The 14,433-nt window shown below is 42.0% G+C and overlaps 1 protein-coding gene across 7 annotated transcripts in view; it reads left to right on the top strand.

Moving 5' to 3' along the window:
* LOC118392972 (transient receptor potential cation channel subfamily M member 6-like) overlaps window positions 1-14,433 on the top strand; it is a 51,286-nt gene that overhangs the window by 33,030 nt on the left and 3,823 nt on the right. For 4 of the 7 annotated variants that reach the window (XM_035785046.2, XM_035785051.2, XM_035785049.2 and 1 more), the window contains 10 exons: window positions 2,051-2,151; window positions 2,353-2,455; window positions 2,554-2,600; window positions 9,003-9,061; window positions 10,025-10,050; window positions 10,297-10,320; window positions 10,675-10,740; window positions 11,005-11,294; window positions 12,429-12,511; window positions 14,268-14,433. The exon at window positions 14,268-14,433 is cut by the window's right edge and continues 40 nt beyond it. In XM_035785046.2, coding sequence (XP_035640939.1) covers window positions 2,051-2,151; window positions 2,353-2,455; window positions 2,554-2,600; window positions 9,003-9,061; window positions 10,025-10,050; window positions 10,297-10,320; window positions 10,675-10,740; window positions 11,005-11,294; window positions 12,429-12,511; window positions 14,268-14,433 — 965 coding nt within the window. Of the gene's footprint in view, window positions 1-2,050; window positions 2,152-2,352; window positions 2,456-2,553; window positions 2,601-9,002; window positions 9,080-10,024; window positions 10,051-10,296; window positions 10,321-10,674; window positions 10,741-11,004; window positions 11,295-12,428; window positions 12,512-14,267 lie in introns of those variants that run through there. The other 3 variants (XM_035785048.2, XR_004827473.2, XR_004827474.2) reach the window with 3 other exon arrangements.

The following is a 14,433-nucleotide window of genomic DNA, read 5'->3' on the forward strand; positions in this document are numbered from 1 at the left end:
TTAACTGATGTCTTGAGATATTGCTTCAATGTATCCACATAATTTTCCTTCCTCATGATGCCATCTATTTTGTGAAGTGCACCAGTCCCTCCTGCAGCAAAGCACCCCCACAACATGATGCTGCCACTCCCGTGCTTCACGGTTGGGATGGTGTTCTTCAGCTTGCAAGCCTCCCCCTTTTTCCTCCAATCATAACAATGGTAATTATAGCCAAACAGTTCTATTTTTGTTTCATCAGACCAGAGGACATTTCTCCAAAAAGTATGATCTTTGTCCCCATGTGCAGTTGTAAACCATAGTCTGGCTTTTGTATGGCGGTTCTGGAGCAGTGGCTTCTTCTTTGCTGAGCGGCCTTTCAGGTTATGTTGATAAAGGACTTGTTTTACTGTGGATATAGATAATTTTGTACCTGCTTCATCCAGCATTTTCACAAGGTCCTTTTGCTGTTGTTCTGGGATTGATTTTCACTTTTCGCACCAAAGTGCATTCATCTCTAGGAGACAGAACGCATCTCCTTCCTGAGCGGTATGACGGCTGCGTGTTTATACTTTATACTCGATACTTGATTTTTTTTTTCCTATGATGTCAAGCAAAGAGGCACTGAGTTTGAAGGTAGGCCTTGATATACATCCACAGGTACACCGCCAATTTACTCAAACAATGTCAATTGGCCTGTCAGAAGCTCCTAAAGCCATGATACAATTTTCTGGAATTTTTCAAGCTGTTTGAATACACAGTCAATTTAGTGTATGTGAACTTCTAACCCACTGGAATTGTGATACAGTGAAATACTGGCATAATCTGTCTGAAAACAATTGCTGGCGAAATGACTTGTGTCATGCACGAAGTAGATGTCCTAACCGACTTGCCAAAACTATAGTTTGTTAACAAGACATTTGTGGATTGGTTGAAAAACAAGTTTTAATGACTCAAACCTAAGTGTATGTAAACTTCCGACTTCAACTGTATCTGTATTAATTATTATTCCCATACCATTATTACAGAAAATCAGACAAATTATGCTACCCTCTGCCTATTAGATACTTGGCTTATTCAAGCCTGTCTCAAAATATAACACTGCTTTTTTAAGACAAAACAACTCCTTACCTGACTCGCTTTTCAAAGATGTCTCGAACTGTGCACGTTTTGTGCTCTTGTAGGAAGAAATCACTCCCTTATTGCTGGCTACAATTGATCTGTAACAGGACTAATAACTCACTAATGAGCAAAGGATATGAACAAATGTGCACACATGGCTACATGCAGCTCTCGCTTTGATCTCAAAAGAATTGCATCTATTCCCGACCGCTCATGCTGTAAATACAGTCCAGTTCAAAGTGGATTACATAAATCCATGTATGGCAATGGTCTAGTTGCATATAATTGCATATAGGCCTACTTCAGCTCTGATTAGTTATGCCACACTGTGTGGAGTGTAGAGTATGAGTATGGTCTGAGTGATGTGTTTTACCTATGACAAAATCTCTTGCATAGTTAGTTTTGCATACTAAGTCTTGCATATTAAGTTTTGTATTTTGCATTGAAAGTGGCTAATATTGCTTTGATTAGGTCACAATTCCCACAGTAAAGGGAAACGTTAGTAGCGTTAATAAATGGGAAAAGGAGGCAACGTTGACATCATTCCCTGCCACACCCCCAAGGCCTACCGCAGCATACCACCCTCCTTGCTGTGGGGCCACACCTCCTTCTGTAGCCAACCCCGTCACTGGAGTGGGAAAACGTTGATAGTGTAAACTAAGGGGGAAAACTCTAAAAAGTTTAATGGAGTTCAATCTTGTGCTTCTATGCGTGGGCTGAGGTGAATTCTGCACGTCAATCCCGGGGGCACAGTTTAGAGGGAACATTGCTCTTATGCTTGGTTAGCATTAGCAACAACATACATACAACGCTCAGTTATATTTTTTTCGTCCTCACATTTGTATTATATATCATATATCCATGTACGAGTACAAATACCAATAAGGTAAAACATTTCATGACACTAATCAGTTTCTCAAGGGATTCTACCTGTCCTGGTTGTGTTTTGCAGAGTGGTCCAACTGGTTTGATCTGGCAGTGACCTCAGGGAGCAGAGAGAGGTGTCAGGGCAGGAAGACAGTCAAGATCCTGGAGGAGAGTTCTTCAGACACTGTAAGACAGACAGTAGACACACAGACAGACAGTAGACCCCTGAACACTGTTCAAACGGTATCTGCCATTTACTACGAGGTCCTGCATGGTGCCACAGTCGAACAGAGCTGTAGCTATTTACAACAGTACACGTAAAGCTGTGTATAGTCTGTGTATATCGATTGATTTGAGATTACCCTTCATTGACCACTCTGCTCTCAGGGGAAAGAGGTGGACTCATACCTCTCCGACGTGTGCAGAAAGAGGAGGCGCAGGGGAGGAGAGCCTGTGTGCTGGTCTGCCTCTGCCAGCCCCAACCCACTCAGTATGTACGCATAGAGACAGAAAGAGGGCAGACCTCCTATCTTTGCCATTGATCAATTCTGTTCACCATCTCACCTTCTCGTGTCGATATTGTTTCAGATTCTGAACCCATGGATTCATTGCAGAAAGTAGCTTTTTCACATCAGGTAAGATTTTATCTTGTGTTGTATGTATAAGTAGTTATGTTTTGTCAATATAAAGATGTTAAGTAAAAATAGAAGAAAAGGTACCAGAACCATATATAAAGATGTGTGGAGATTTATACTGTATATAGAGATCTCTCTAGAAATAGTCCGTGGGCCAGTGAAAAAATGTGTCCACTCTGGGGTGGCAAAGGTTTAAGAGTCTTGTCTTTGTCTCCCCATTCCTATGAACACATTGATATGATTCCCACTCCAAAAGAGTAGCTTTGTACAGTTGTCCAAAGGTTTAAGAGTCTTGTCTTTGTCTCCCCATTCCTATGAACACATTGATATGATGCCCACTCCAAAAGAGTAGCTTTGTACAGTTGTCCAAAGGTTTAAGAGTCTTATCTTTGTCTCCCCATTCCTATGAACACATTGATATGATTCCCACTCAAAAGAGTAGCTTTGTACAGTTGTCCAAAGGTTTAAGAGTCTTATCTTTGTCTCCCCATTCCTATGAACACATTGATATGATTCCCACTCCAAAAGAGTAGCTTTGTACAGTTGTCCAAAGGTTTAAGAGTCTTGTCTTTGTCTCCCCATTCCTATGAACACATTGATATGATTCCCACTCCAAAAGAGTAGCTTTGTACAGTTGTCCAAAGGTTTAAGAGTCTTGTCTTTGTCTCCCCATTCCTATGAACACATTGATATGATTCCCACTCCAAAAGAGTAGCTTTGTACAGTTGTCCAAAGGTTTAAGAGTCTTGTCTTTGTCTCCCCATTCCTATGAACACATTGATATGATTCCCACTCCAAAAGAGTAGCTTTGTACAGTTGTCCAAAGGTTTAAGAGTCTTGTCTTTGTCTCCCCATTCCTATGAACACATTGATATGATTCCCACTCCAAAAGAGTAGCTTTGTACAGTTGTCCAAAGGTTTAAGAGTCTTGTCTTTGTCTCCCCATTCCTATGAACACATTGATATGATTCCCACTCCAAAGAGTAGCTTTGTACAGTTGTCCAAAGGTTTAAGAGTCTTGTCTTTGTCTCCCCATTCCTATGAACACATTGATATGATTCCCACTCCCAAAAGAGTAGCTTTGTACAGTTGTCCAAAGGTTTAAGAGTCTTGTCTTTGTCTCCCCATTCCTATGAACACATTGATATGATTCCCACTCCAAAAGAGTAGCTTTGTACAGTTGTCCAAAGGTTTAAGAGTCTTGTCTTTGTCTCCCCATTCCTATGAACACATTGATATGATGCCCACTCCAAAAGAGTAGCTTTGTACAGTTGAAGTTGGAAGTTTACATACACTTAGGTTAAAACTCGTTTTTCAACCACTCTACAAATTCCTTGTTAAACAAGCTATAGTTTTGGCAAGTCGGTTAGGACATCTACTTTGTGCATGACACAAGTAATTTTTCCAACAATCGTTTAAAGACAGATTATTTCACTGTATCACAATTCCAGTGGGTCAGAAGTTTACATACACTAAGTTGACTGTGCCTTTAAAAGCTTGGAAAATTCCCAAAAATTATGTCATGGCTTTAGAAGCTTCTGATAGGCTAATTGACATCATTTGAGTCCATTGGAGGTGTACCTGTGAACGTATTTCAAGGCCTACCTTCAAACTCAAAAGTATCTATATCAACAGTAAAACGAGTCCTATATCGACATAACCTGAAAGGCTGCTCAGTAAGGAAGAAGCCACTGCTTCAAAACCGCCATAAAAAAGCCAGACTACGGTTTGCAACTGCACATGGGGACAAAGATCTTACTTTTTGGAGAAATGTCCTCTGGTCTGATGAAACAAAAATATAAATGTTTGGCCATAATTACCATTGTTATGTTTGGAGGAAAAAGGGGGCGGCTTGCAAGCTGAAGAACCTATCCCAACCGTGAAGCATGGGGGTGGCAGCATCATGTTGTGGGGGTGCTTTGCTGCAGGAGGGACTGGTGCACTTCACAAAATAGATGGCATCATTTGTGAGGAAAATTATGTGGATATATTGAAGCAACATCTCAAGACATTATTCAGGAAGTTAAAGCTTGGTCGCAAATGGGTCTTCCAAATGGACAATGACCCCAAGCATACTTCCAAAGTTGTTTCAAAATGGTTTAAGGACAACAAAGTCAATGTATTGGAGTGGCCATCACACATCCATGACTCTCTGAGGTCATTAAAGATCCCATGGAATTTATCGTAAGAGTAGGGGTGTTAACCCCGGTGTCCTGGCTAAATTCCCGATCTGGCCCTCAAACCATCACGGTCACCTAATAATCCCCAGTTTACAATTTGCTCATTCATCCCGTCCTCTCCCCTCATTCCCCAGGTCGTTGCTGCAAATGAGAATGTGTTCTCAGTCAACTTAACTGGTAAAATAACGGATAAATAAAATAAAAAATCTGGTACTGGTAAAAAAAAGCGTGTGCGAGCAAAGAGGCCTACCAACCTGACTCAGTTACACCAGCTCTGTCAGGAGGAATGGGCCACAATGCACCCAACTTATTGTGGGAAGCTTGTGGAAGGCTACCCAAAACCTTTGACCCAAGTTAAACAATTGAAAGACAATGCTACCAAATACTAATTGAATGTATGTAAACTTCTGACCCACTGGGAATGTAATGAAAGAAATAAAAGCTGAAATATCATTCTCTGTACTATCATTCTGACATTTCACATTCTTAAAATAAAGTGGCGATCCTAACTGAACTAAGACAAGGAATTTTTACTCGGATTAAATGTCTGGAATTGTGAAAAACTGAGTTGAAATGTATTTGGCTAAGGTGTATGTAAACTTCTGACTTCAACTGTATGTTTAAAGGTGTGAAAAACATACACAGCTACTCTTTTGGAGTCGGTATCATATCAATGTGTTTTGTTGTATGGGAGTCTATGCAATAAAATGTTTGCAGGCTGATAAAGGAATGTTGAGACAAGTTGAAATGGTCACATGCTCTTTGAAAATGAATACATCAAACAGCAATGGAACATTCTATTGGGTGGATCTCATCTTAAAAACATAGTATTTTGTACAATTTTGCCATCATATCAAATTATTTACCAAGACTGACTGAAATTCAGAGCCGAATCATATGGTTGAATTCAAATATACAAATATATTAAAATCCTAATAACAATCAGTTACTGGCAGCAATTCCTACAGAATGGAAGAACAAGTTAAGGGAAAGAAAAGATAAACTGTTTGTTTGTAGACCTCATATTAAAACCTCTTAAGGATCCGCCCCTTTTTTTCCATTTTCGCCTCAAATGACATACCCAAATCTAACTGCCTGTAGCTAGGCATTGAAGCAAGGATATGCATATTCTTGATACCATTAGAAAGGAAACACTGAAGTTTATGGAAATGTGAAAGAAATGTAGGAGAATATAACACTTTAGATCTGGTAAAAGATAATACAAAGGAAAAACCAACCTATTTTATTGTTTTTGTTTTTGTGCCATCATCTTTGAAATGCAAGAGAAACAGCATAATTCATTATTCTAGCCCAGGTGCAATTTAGACTTTGGCCACTAGATTGCACTGTATGTATTTTTGTAGTTCTATTTTAAAATCTTCTTGTTTATGTTCTTTTATAGTTTGTTAGTGTAATTGGTTGTTTATTTGCCATTTGTGTCTCCACCACACCGAGGTAGTGGGCTGAAGTGGGTGGGGTGTTCTGTTGGCTGTGTGTCGGGTGGTCCGGGGGTCCATGAACTTTTAGCCACCACTTCCCTATTGTGGGATGGTTATTTGTAACAACTGTCAATGGTATTACCACTGACTGCACAAAACATTAGGAACACCTGTCCCTTCCATGACATCTATACCAGGCGGTGTGAGAGGTCGGCATGGAAAATCTTTAAAGATTCCAACCACCCAAGTCAGACTGTTCTCTCTGCTTTCACACGACAAGCGGTACCGGTTTATCACGTCTGACACCAACAGGCTCTTGAACAGCTTCTATACCCAAGCAATACGACTGATAAATAGCTAACAAAATAGCTTCACAGGCTGTATGAGTTAACCTTTTATCCTTATTGACCTTATATTTTTAGTTTTGCACTGTCTCTATGCACACTCACTGGGCCCTACACACTCACTGGGCCCTACACACTCGCTGGGCCCTACACACTCGCTGGGCCCTACACACTCGCTGGGCCCTACACACTCGCTGGGCCCTACACACTCGCTGGGCCCTACACACTCACAGAGCCCTACACACTCACAGGGCCCTACACACTCACAGGGCCCTACACACTCGCTGGGCCCTACACACTCGCTGGGCCCTACACACTCGCTGGGCCCTACACACTCACACACTCACTCCATCATCTGCTCACTCACACATAATATGCACATACATTTATACTGACTCCACACATACACACGCACACTCACTCACATACAAGCTGCTGCTACTCTGTTTATCTTCTGTTCTGTTGCCTAGTCCCCTTTCCCCTATACATATCTACCTCCATCGCTCCAGTATCCCTGTCACCTTACCTCTATACATATCTACCTCCATCACACCAGTATCCTTACACATGCAAATATGGTGTTGGAACTGACCCTGTATGTAGTATGCCCTCTTCTCTAAATTGCTGTTTTTCATATTTTTTCTCATATGTTTTTTTCTAATATTACATTGCTATTAATTATTGCATTGTTGGGTTTTGAGTTTGCAAGAAAGGCATTTCACTGTACTTGTGCATATGACATTAAAACTTCAACTTGAAACAGACTGACCAGGTGAATCCAGATGAAAGCAATGATCCCTTATTGATGTCACTTGTTAAATCCACTTCAATCAGTGTCGATTTTTAAGCCTTGAGACAATTGAGAAATGGATTGTGTGCCGTTCAGAGGGTGAATTGACAAGACAAAAGATTGAAGTGCCTTTGAACAGGGTATGGCAGTAGGTGCCAGGTGCATCGATGTGAATGTGTCAAGAACTGCAACGCTGCTGGGTTTTTCACGCTCAACAGTTCCCTGTGTGTCTCGAGAATGGTCCACCGCCCAAAGGACATCCAGCCGACTTGACACAACTGTGGGAAGCATTGGAGTCAACATGGGCCATCATCCCTGTGGAACGCTTTCGACACCTTGTAGAGACCATGTCCTGACAAATTCAGAGGGCAAATGGGGGTACAACTCAATATTAGGAAGGTGGCCCTAATGTTTTGTACTATGTGTACATGCCTAAAATAAAGACGGCTTGGGGAGGAATCCAAACAGCCATAACGATAACCGATTAGAATTCTCTTGGGATGTAGTGGAGTCGGCATTTAATCGACAGTTATTCCAGATCGAGTGAACAACATTTCGAAAGAGTATCTACATTACGACAGTTGAGTTGTTGATCATGAAGCATAGCCCACCTTCTTTGTTCTACAAACACTATTCTGGTATATTTAGCTAAATACATACAGTATATCTGACGTACTTGGACCATCAGTTTGTGTTGTCCTCGTTATAACACACATTTTAAGCCATTATTGGTCTTATTACACCAAATATTTATTCAGTTATGGCCATGCAAAATCAATGCAGTTCCTCCTCATTGAAATGAATGGTGGCCATCTTAGAAATAGGCCACTTCAAATCAAATCAAATTTATTTATATAGCCCTTCGTACATCAGCTGATATCTCAAAGTGCTGTACAGAAACCCAGCCTAAAACCCCAAACAGCAAACAATGCAGGTGTAAAAGCACGGTGGCTAGCACTTCCTGCTGGGACTAATTCTAGACAAAATATATGATGACTTTGTATACCATAGGTATAAAACCTTTCCAATGTTTTTATGTTGTTGTTGTTCTTTGTGAAATTTGGTGGAGTTATCATCGGGTACCATGTGATAATAGAGTTATGAGTTATGTATGACCTTTGCCCCCCAAAGGTGGGCCTATAGGGATGTCATTACCATTCATATTGTTCCATATTAATATGTTGTACTATGAAGTTAATAACATATGAAATTGCCTTAGTTTCAGAAGATTCTTCCCAGATAATACAAAATTACATTTCATACCCTCAATCCTGTTGGCCCAACTAACAGGATAGGGGTCATAGCATTTAATGTAGCTACCTCCATACTGTGGGTATATCAAAATGAAAATCATCATTAGAATTTGCCACCCCAAAGTGGACAAATATGTGAAATTTGTCTTGCTGACCCATGGAGTAATAATAGGTTAAAGAGTGTTTAAAGATGCTCAGCTAAGACTATGGATATGTTCCAGGCCCACTACATTGCTGTTGCCTGCCAAAACTCCGTCTGGATAGATGTTTACCATATCAGCTCACCACATCGTATGACATATCAATCTGATGCCTCACTGTGTAGTCGATGACATGGCAAACAACCATTTATTGATGCAATGCAATAACTGTTATGTAATTCCTGCTCTTGTCCAGCAGGACTCCAGTCAGTCCGTGTGGACCAGCTGGGCCTGCTCTGTCAGCTGCAGGTCCTCGTAAGTCTGCATGGGACGGTACCTGGAGATCACATTTACCCTTTTTACATGTGCTGAACCGACCCAAACTCTGCTGTTTCAGATGTTTCCTTTTCATATGATGCTTTTCAGCATGGTTCCAGCTACTAGGCTGGATGCGTACAGTAACTATGCCATCTCCATGCAACTCAGTTTGTCTCGGCCTGGTTCTGCTTAGTAGTGTAAAAAGCCCAAATGGAGTCAGACCTGAGTTCAAATAATTTTATTGAACTTTAAATTAATTTGAGCGTTTGAGCCTACCTGGAGTGCCGGATTGGCGGAATTAACATTTTTTGGGACCATCCCTTTGGTTCCATTGCGCCAGGCAAGCTCAATCAACCGCTGCTAGTATTTGAAAGAAAACATGGTTACACTTTATTTTGATATAGTTGCATATAGATGATCTACAGATGGTCATGCTATCAACAAACTATCAGTGGATAAGCAACTGCTTGATAAGGTTACAGTTAGGGCTAATGTTAGGTTTAGAATAAAGGTTTGGGTTAGGGCTAAGGATAGGTTTAGAATAAAGGTTTGGGTTAGGGCTAAGGTTAGGTTTAGAATAAAGGTTTGGGTTAGGGCTAAGGTTAGGTTTAGAATAAAGGTTTGGGTTAGGGCTAAGGATAGGTTTAGAATAAAGGTTTGGGTTAGGGCTAAGGTTAGGTTTAGAATAAAGGTTTGGGTTAGGGCTAAGGTTAGGTTTAGAATAAAGGTTTGGGTTAGGGCTAAGGTTAGGTTTAGAATAAAGGTTTGGGTTAGGGCTAATGTTAGGTTTAGAATAAAGGTTAGGGTAAGGGTTAAGTTTAGGGTTAGGATAAGGGTTAATGTTAGGGCTAGAGTTAGGGTTAGATAGAGTTGTGGAGAAAGTGGTCACTGTGGAAGTACTGAAGTTGTGTATAGTTGTGTGGGATAGTTGTGTGACTTCTGTATGTTCTTCTGTTGTAGAGGGCGAAGTGGGATCACACGTGAAGGTAGGCAACCTGATTCATTGTCTGTATTAATGGCTTGTATTTTTTTTAAAGGAAAAAAAGAAAATAAATCACACCTATTAGTTTTCCTTGTCTTTACTTTTCTTAGCTTCCCCTTCCGCTAGAATATTTACCTTCCTAAGCAAAAGAGGAATTGTTAACTATAATCGTTCATGTTCTGGTCTGTCGTGGTTGTTTTCGCCGTGTTTGTTTGTCTGTTAGTAAAATCCTCTACATTTCAATCCACAGAAGACCTGGACCCACACTACTCAGGTGCTCCCCAACAATCACATAAATCATACACAAAAAAAGTAGATCTGATAGCTAAATTATAGGACCTGTTTTTGTCTGGTTATGTTGCGTTACATCGTATTACTCTGTGTTGTGCCTTTTGTGAACTTACACCCCAACTTAACCCCCCCTCCTCCCTTACTAACTCTGACTTTGCTGATAGCTACTTTATTGAGATAAAATGTACTTACTATGACAGTGATATGTGGATGCCGCACCTAACTATTTTAAGATGAATGCACAAACTGTAAGAAGATAGATAAGAGCGCCTGCTAAATGACTCAAATGTAAATGTTAATCGTATGTTGTGTTGTAAATGTGTGGTGGTCGTTTTAGCCATGGAAAGGAACAACCTGATGAGGCTTGCTCACACCATACCTTTCACACCTGTCTCCATAATGGGTAAGTCATTAGGCCATCATGTTAAAGGGATAGTTCTTGACGTTTCAATTATTTTAGACTCCCCTAGGGTGTGGTTGTTTCTCCAAACTGTTCTTAAATTTGTTAGCTTTTTTTTTTAAGCCATTTCTAGAATGATCTCACTAGCATTTGTAAAGAATGTAGCAATGCTAGTGGAAATTGATTGTTTCTGTTTTGGGTGCATTCAAAAGCATGCCATTGCCTCCCTAATACCCATCTTCCCCATGGTTGCATGGTCCCTGGCAGCGGGAGAGGAGGTGAGTGTCTACACCCTGGAGGAGGTGGAAGCTGCAGGCCCGGAGTCCTCCATATCCTACTGGTCATCCAAGGGGCTGTCTGCGATGCTGCAGCCGCTGTCCAGCGAGGGCTGTCTAGATGGGGGGCTGAGCAGGGCCAAGCTCGTACTTTGCACCTGGGCCGAGAGGGATGTCCTGAGGGTGGGCTGCGTATATGTGGTCAAAGCAATCCAGCCCGATGTGGTCTGCACCTGGCAGAGGGTCTTCCACAGCGACACCACCCTCCAACTCTGTCTGCGGGTATAAACTTCATATATATGTACATACAGTATATAACATCATAGTTTGTTTTTAGGGTCAGAAGTTTCTGACCACAAGACCCGTTAAACATAAACTCTGGGCCCTGGTTATTGTAAGACAAGCATTTCGCTACACTCGCATTAACATCTGCTAACCATGAGTATGTGACCAATAAGATTTGATTTGAGATCTTTTCCTGGTCAGGTCATACACTCTGGGCCCTGGTTATTGTAAGACAGATCTTTCCCTGGTCAGGTCATACACTCTGGGCCCTGGTTATTGTAAGACAGATCTTTCCCTGGTCAGGTCATACACTCTGGGCCCTGGTTATTGTAAGACAGATCTTTCCCTGGTCAGGTCATACACTCTGGGCCCTGGTTATTGTAAGACAGATCTTTCCCTGGTCAGGTCATACACTCTGGGCCCTGGTTATTGTAAGACAGATCTTTCCCTGGTCAGGTCATACACTCTGGGCCCTGGTTATTGTAAGACAGATATTTTCCTGGTCAGGTCATACACTCTGGGCCCTGGTTATTGTAAGACAGATCTTTCCCTGGTCAGGTCATACACTCTGGGCCCTGGTTATTGTAAGACAGATCTTTCCCTGGTCAGGTCATACACTCTGGGCCCTGGTTATTGTAAGACAGATCTTTCCCTGGTCAGGTCATACACTCTGGGCCCTGGTTATTGTAAGACAGATATTTTCCTGGTCAGGTCATACACTCTGGGCCCTGGTTATTGTAAGACAGATCTTTCCCTGGTCAGGTCATACACTCTGGGCCCTGGTTATTGTAAGACAGATATTTTCCTGGTCAGGTCATACACTCTGGGCCCTGGTTATTGTAAGACAGATCTTTCCCTGGTCAGGTCATACACTCTGGGCCCTGGTTATTGTAAGACAGATCTTTCCCTGGTCAGGTCATACACTCTGGGCCCTGGTTATTGTAAGACAGATCTTTCCCTGGTCAGGTCATACACTCTGGGCCCTACTTATATACATCCATTTTCCACAACAAGGCAGAACATCACCTTGTTTTTGTTATGCGCTCTCCTCTTTTTTACCCTCATGTTTTACTTGGCATTTGTTACATCCCTTAATAGCATCATTCTGGCCTTCTGTTTTTGTCCTTACAGGAGATACAGCAACAGAGAGCTGCTCAGAAACTCATGCATGTGTTCAACCAAGTAAAACCAGAAAACATGCCTCATTCTCCAAGGTTGGTACTCAACTCTAGAACTCAGTACTAGTACACGTGTGTGTGTGTGTGTGTGTGGTGTGTGTGTGCACATGTAATAATAATAATAGTGGATTGTATTATATAGTGTCTTTTTACCAACTGAGATACTCAAAGTGCTTAACATAGTAAGGGGTAAACTCACCTCGTTTCCCCCTTACTCTGTTAACTTGGTGACAGGGGGCAGTATTTTCACTTCCGGATGAAATGCATGCCCAAACTCAACTGCCTGCTACTCATCCCCAGAAGATAAGATATGCATATTATTAGTAGATTCGGATAGAAAACACTCTGAAGTTTCTAAAACTGTTTGAATCATGTCTGTGAGTATAACAGAACTTATTTAGCAGGCGAAACCCCGACGACCATTCAGATATTTTGTTTTTGAGGTCACTCTATTTTCAATGGGCTTTCATTGGGAATCCAGATTTCTAAGGGACCTTCTTGCAGTTCCTATCGCTTCCACTGGATGTCAACAGTCTTTAGAAATTGGTTGAGGTTATTCCTTTGTGTAATGAAGCTGTACGGCCATCTTGAACGAGGGTCACTTGAAGTGTACTGTTAAATAGAGGCGCGTGACCAGAAAACTAGCTACAGTTTTTCTTCCTGTATTGAACACAGATCATCCCGTCTTCAATGTTAGCGATTATTTTGGTTAAAAAATACCTAAAGGGGCCTCCCGGGTGGCGCAGTGGTTAAGGGCGCTGTACTGCAGCGCCGGCTGTGCCATCAGAGACTCTGGGTTCGCGCCCAGGCTCTGTCGTAACCTGCCGCGACCGGGAGGTCCGTGGGGCGACGCACGATTGGCCTAGCGTCGTCCGGGTTAGGGAGGGCTTGGCCGGTAGGGATGTCCTTGTCTCATCGCGCACCAGCGACTCCTGTTGCGGGCCGGGCGCAGTGCGCGCTAACCAAGGTTGTCAGGTGCACAGTGTTTCCTCCGACACATTGATGCGGCTGGCTTCCGGGTTGGATGAGCGCTGTGTTAAGAAGCAGTGCGGCTTGGTTGGGTTGTGTAACGGAGGACGCATGGCTTTCAACCTTCGTCTCTCCCGAGCCCGTACGGGAGTTGTAGCGATGAGACAAGATAGTAGCTACTAAAACAATTGGATACCACAAAATTGGGGAGAAAAATGAGTAAAATTTTTCAAAAGTAGTTTGAAATGTTTTGGCAAAGTTTACAGGTAACTTTTGAGATATTTTGTAGTCATGTTGGGCAAGTTGGAACCCGGTGTTGTTCTGGATCAAACGTGCCGAATAAATGGACATTTTGGATATATATCTCCGGAATTAATCGAACAAAAGGACCATTTGTGATGTTTATGCGACATATTGGAGTGCCAACAAAAGAACCTCGTCAAAGGTAAGGCATGTTTTATATTTTATTTCTGCATTTTGTGACATGCCTGCAGGGTTTAAATATGGTTTCTCTCTTTATTTACGGAGGTGCTATCCTCAGATCATTTGCTTTCGCCGAAAAGCCTTTTTGAAATCTGACATGTTGGCTGGATTCACAACAAGTGTAGCTTTAATTTTCTATCTTACATGTGTGATTTAATGAAAGTTTGATTTTTATAGTAATTTATTTGAATTTGGCACTCTGCATTTTCCCTGGCTTTTGGCCAGGTGGGACGCGTCCCACATATCCCAGAGAGGTTAAGCACAGCTGATATGTGTATATCTATGGAATTACAATATGTGTGCGTGTTACATGTGTTATGAATGTGCGTCTCCCTCCTAGGTTCCTGGACATGTCTCTTCTTCACTGGCACTCAGACGGCCAGTGGTTGACCATCGAGAGGAACATGACGGGAGATTTCAGGAAGTACAATAATAACACAGGAGAGGAGATCGCCCCCTGCTGTGGGATGGAGGAAACGCTCCTGGCCTTCTCCCACTGGACCTAC

This window comes from Oncorhynchus keta, chromosome 14, assembly GCF_023373465.1.
Source record: "Oncorhynchus keta strain PuntledgeMale-10-30-2019 chromosome 14, Oket_V2, whole genome shotgun sequence".
Lineage (NCBI taxonomy): Eukaryota > Metazoa > Chordata > Actinopteri > Salmoniformes > Salmonidae > Oncorhynchus > Oncorhynchus keta.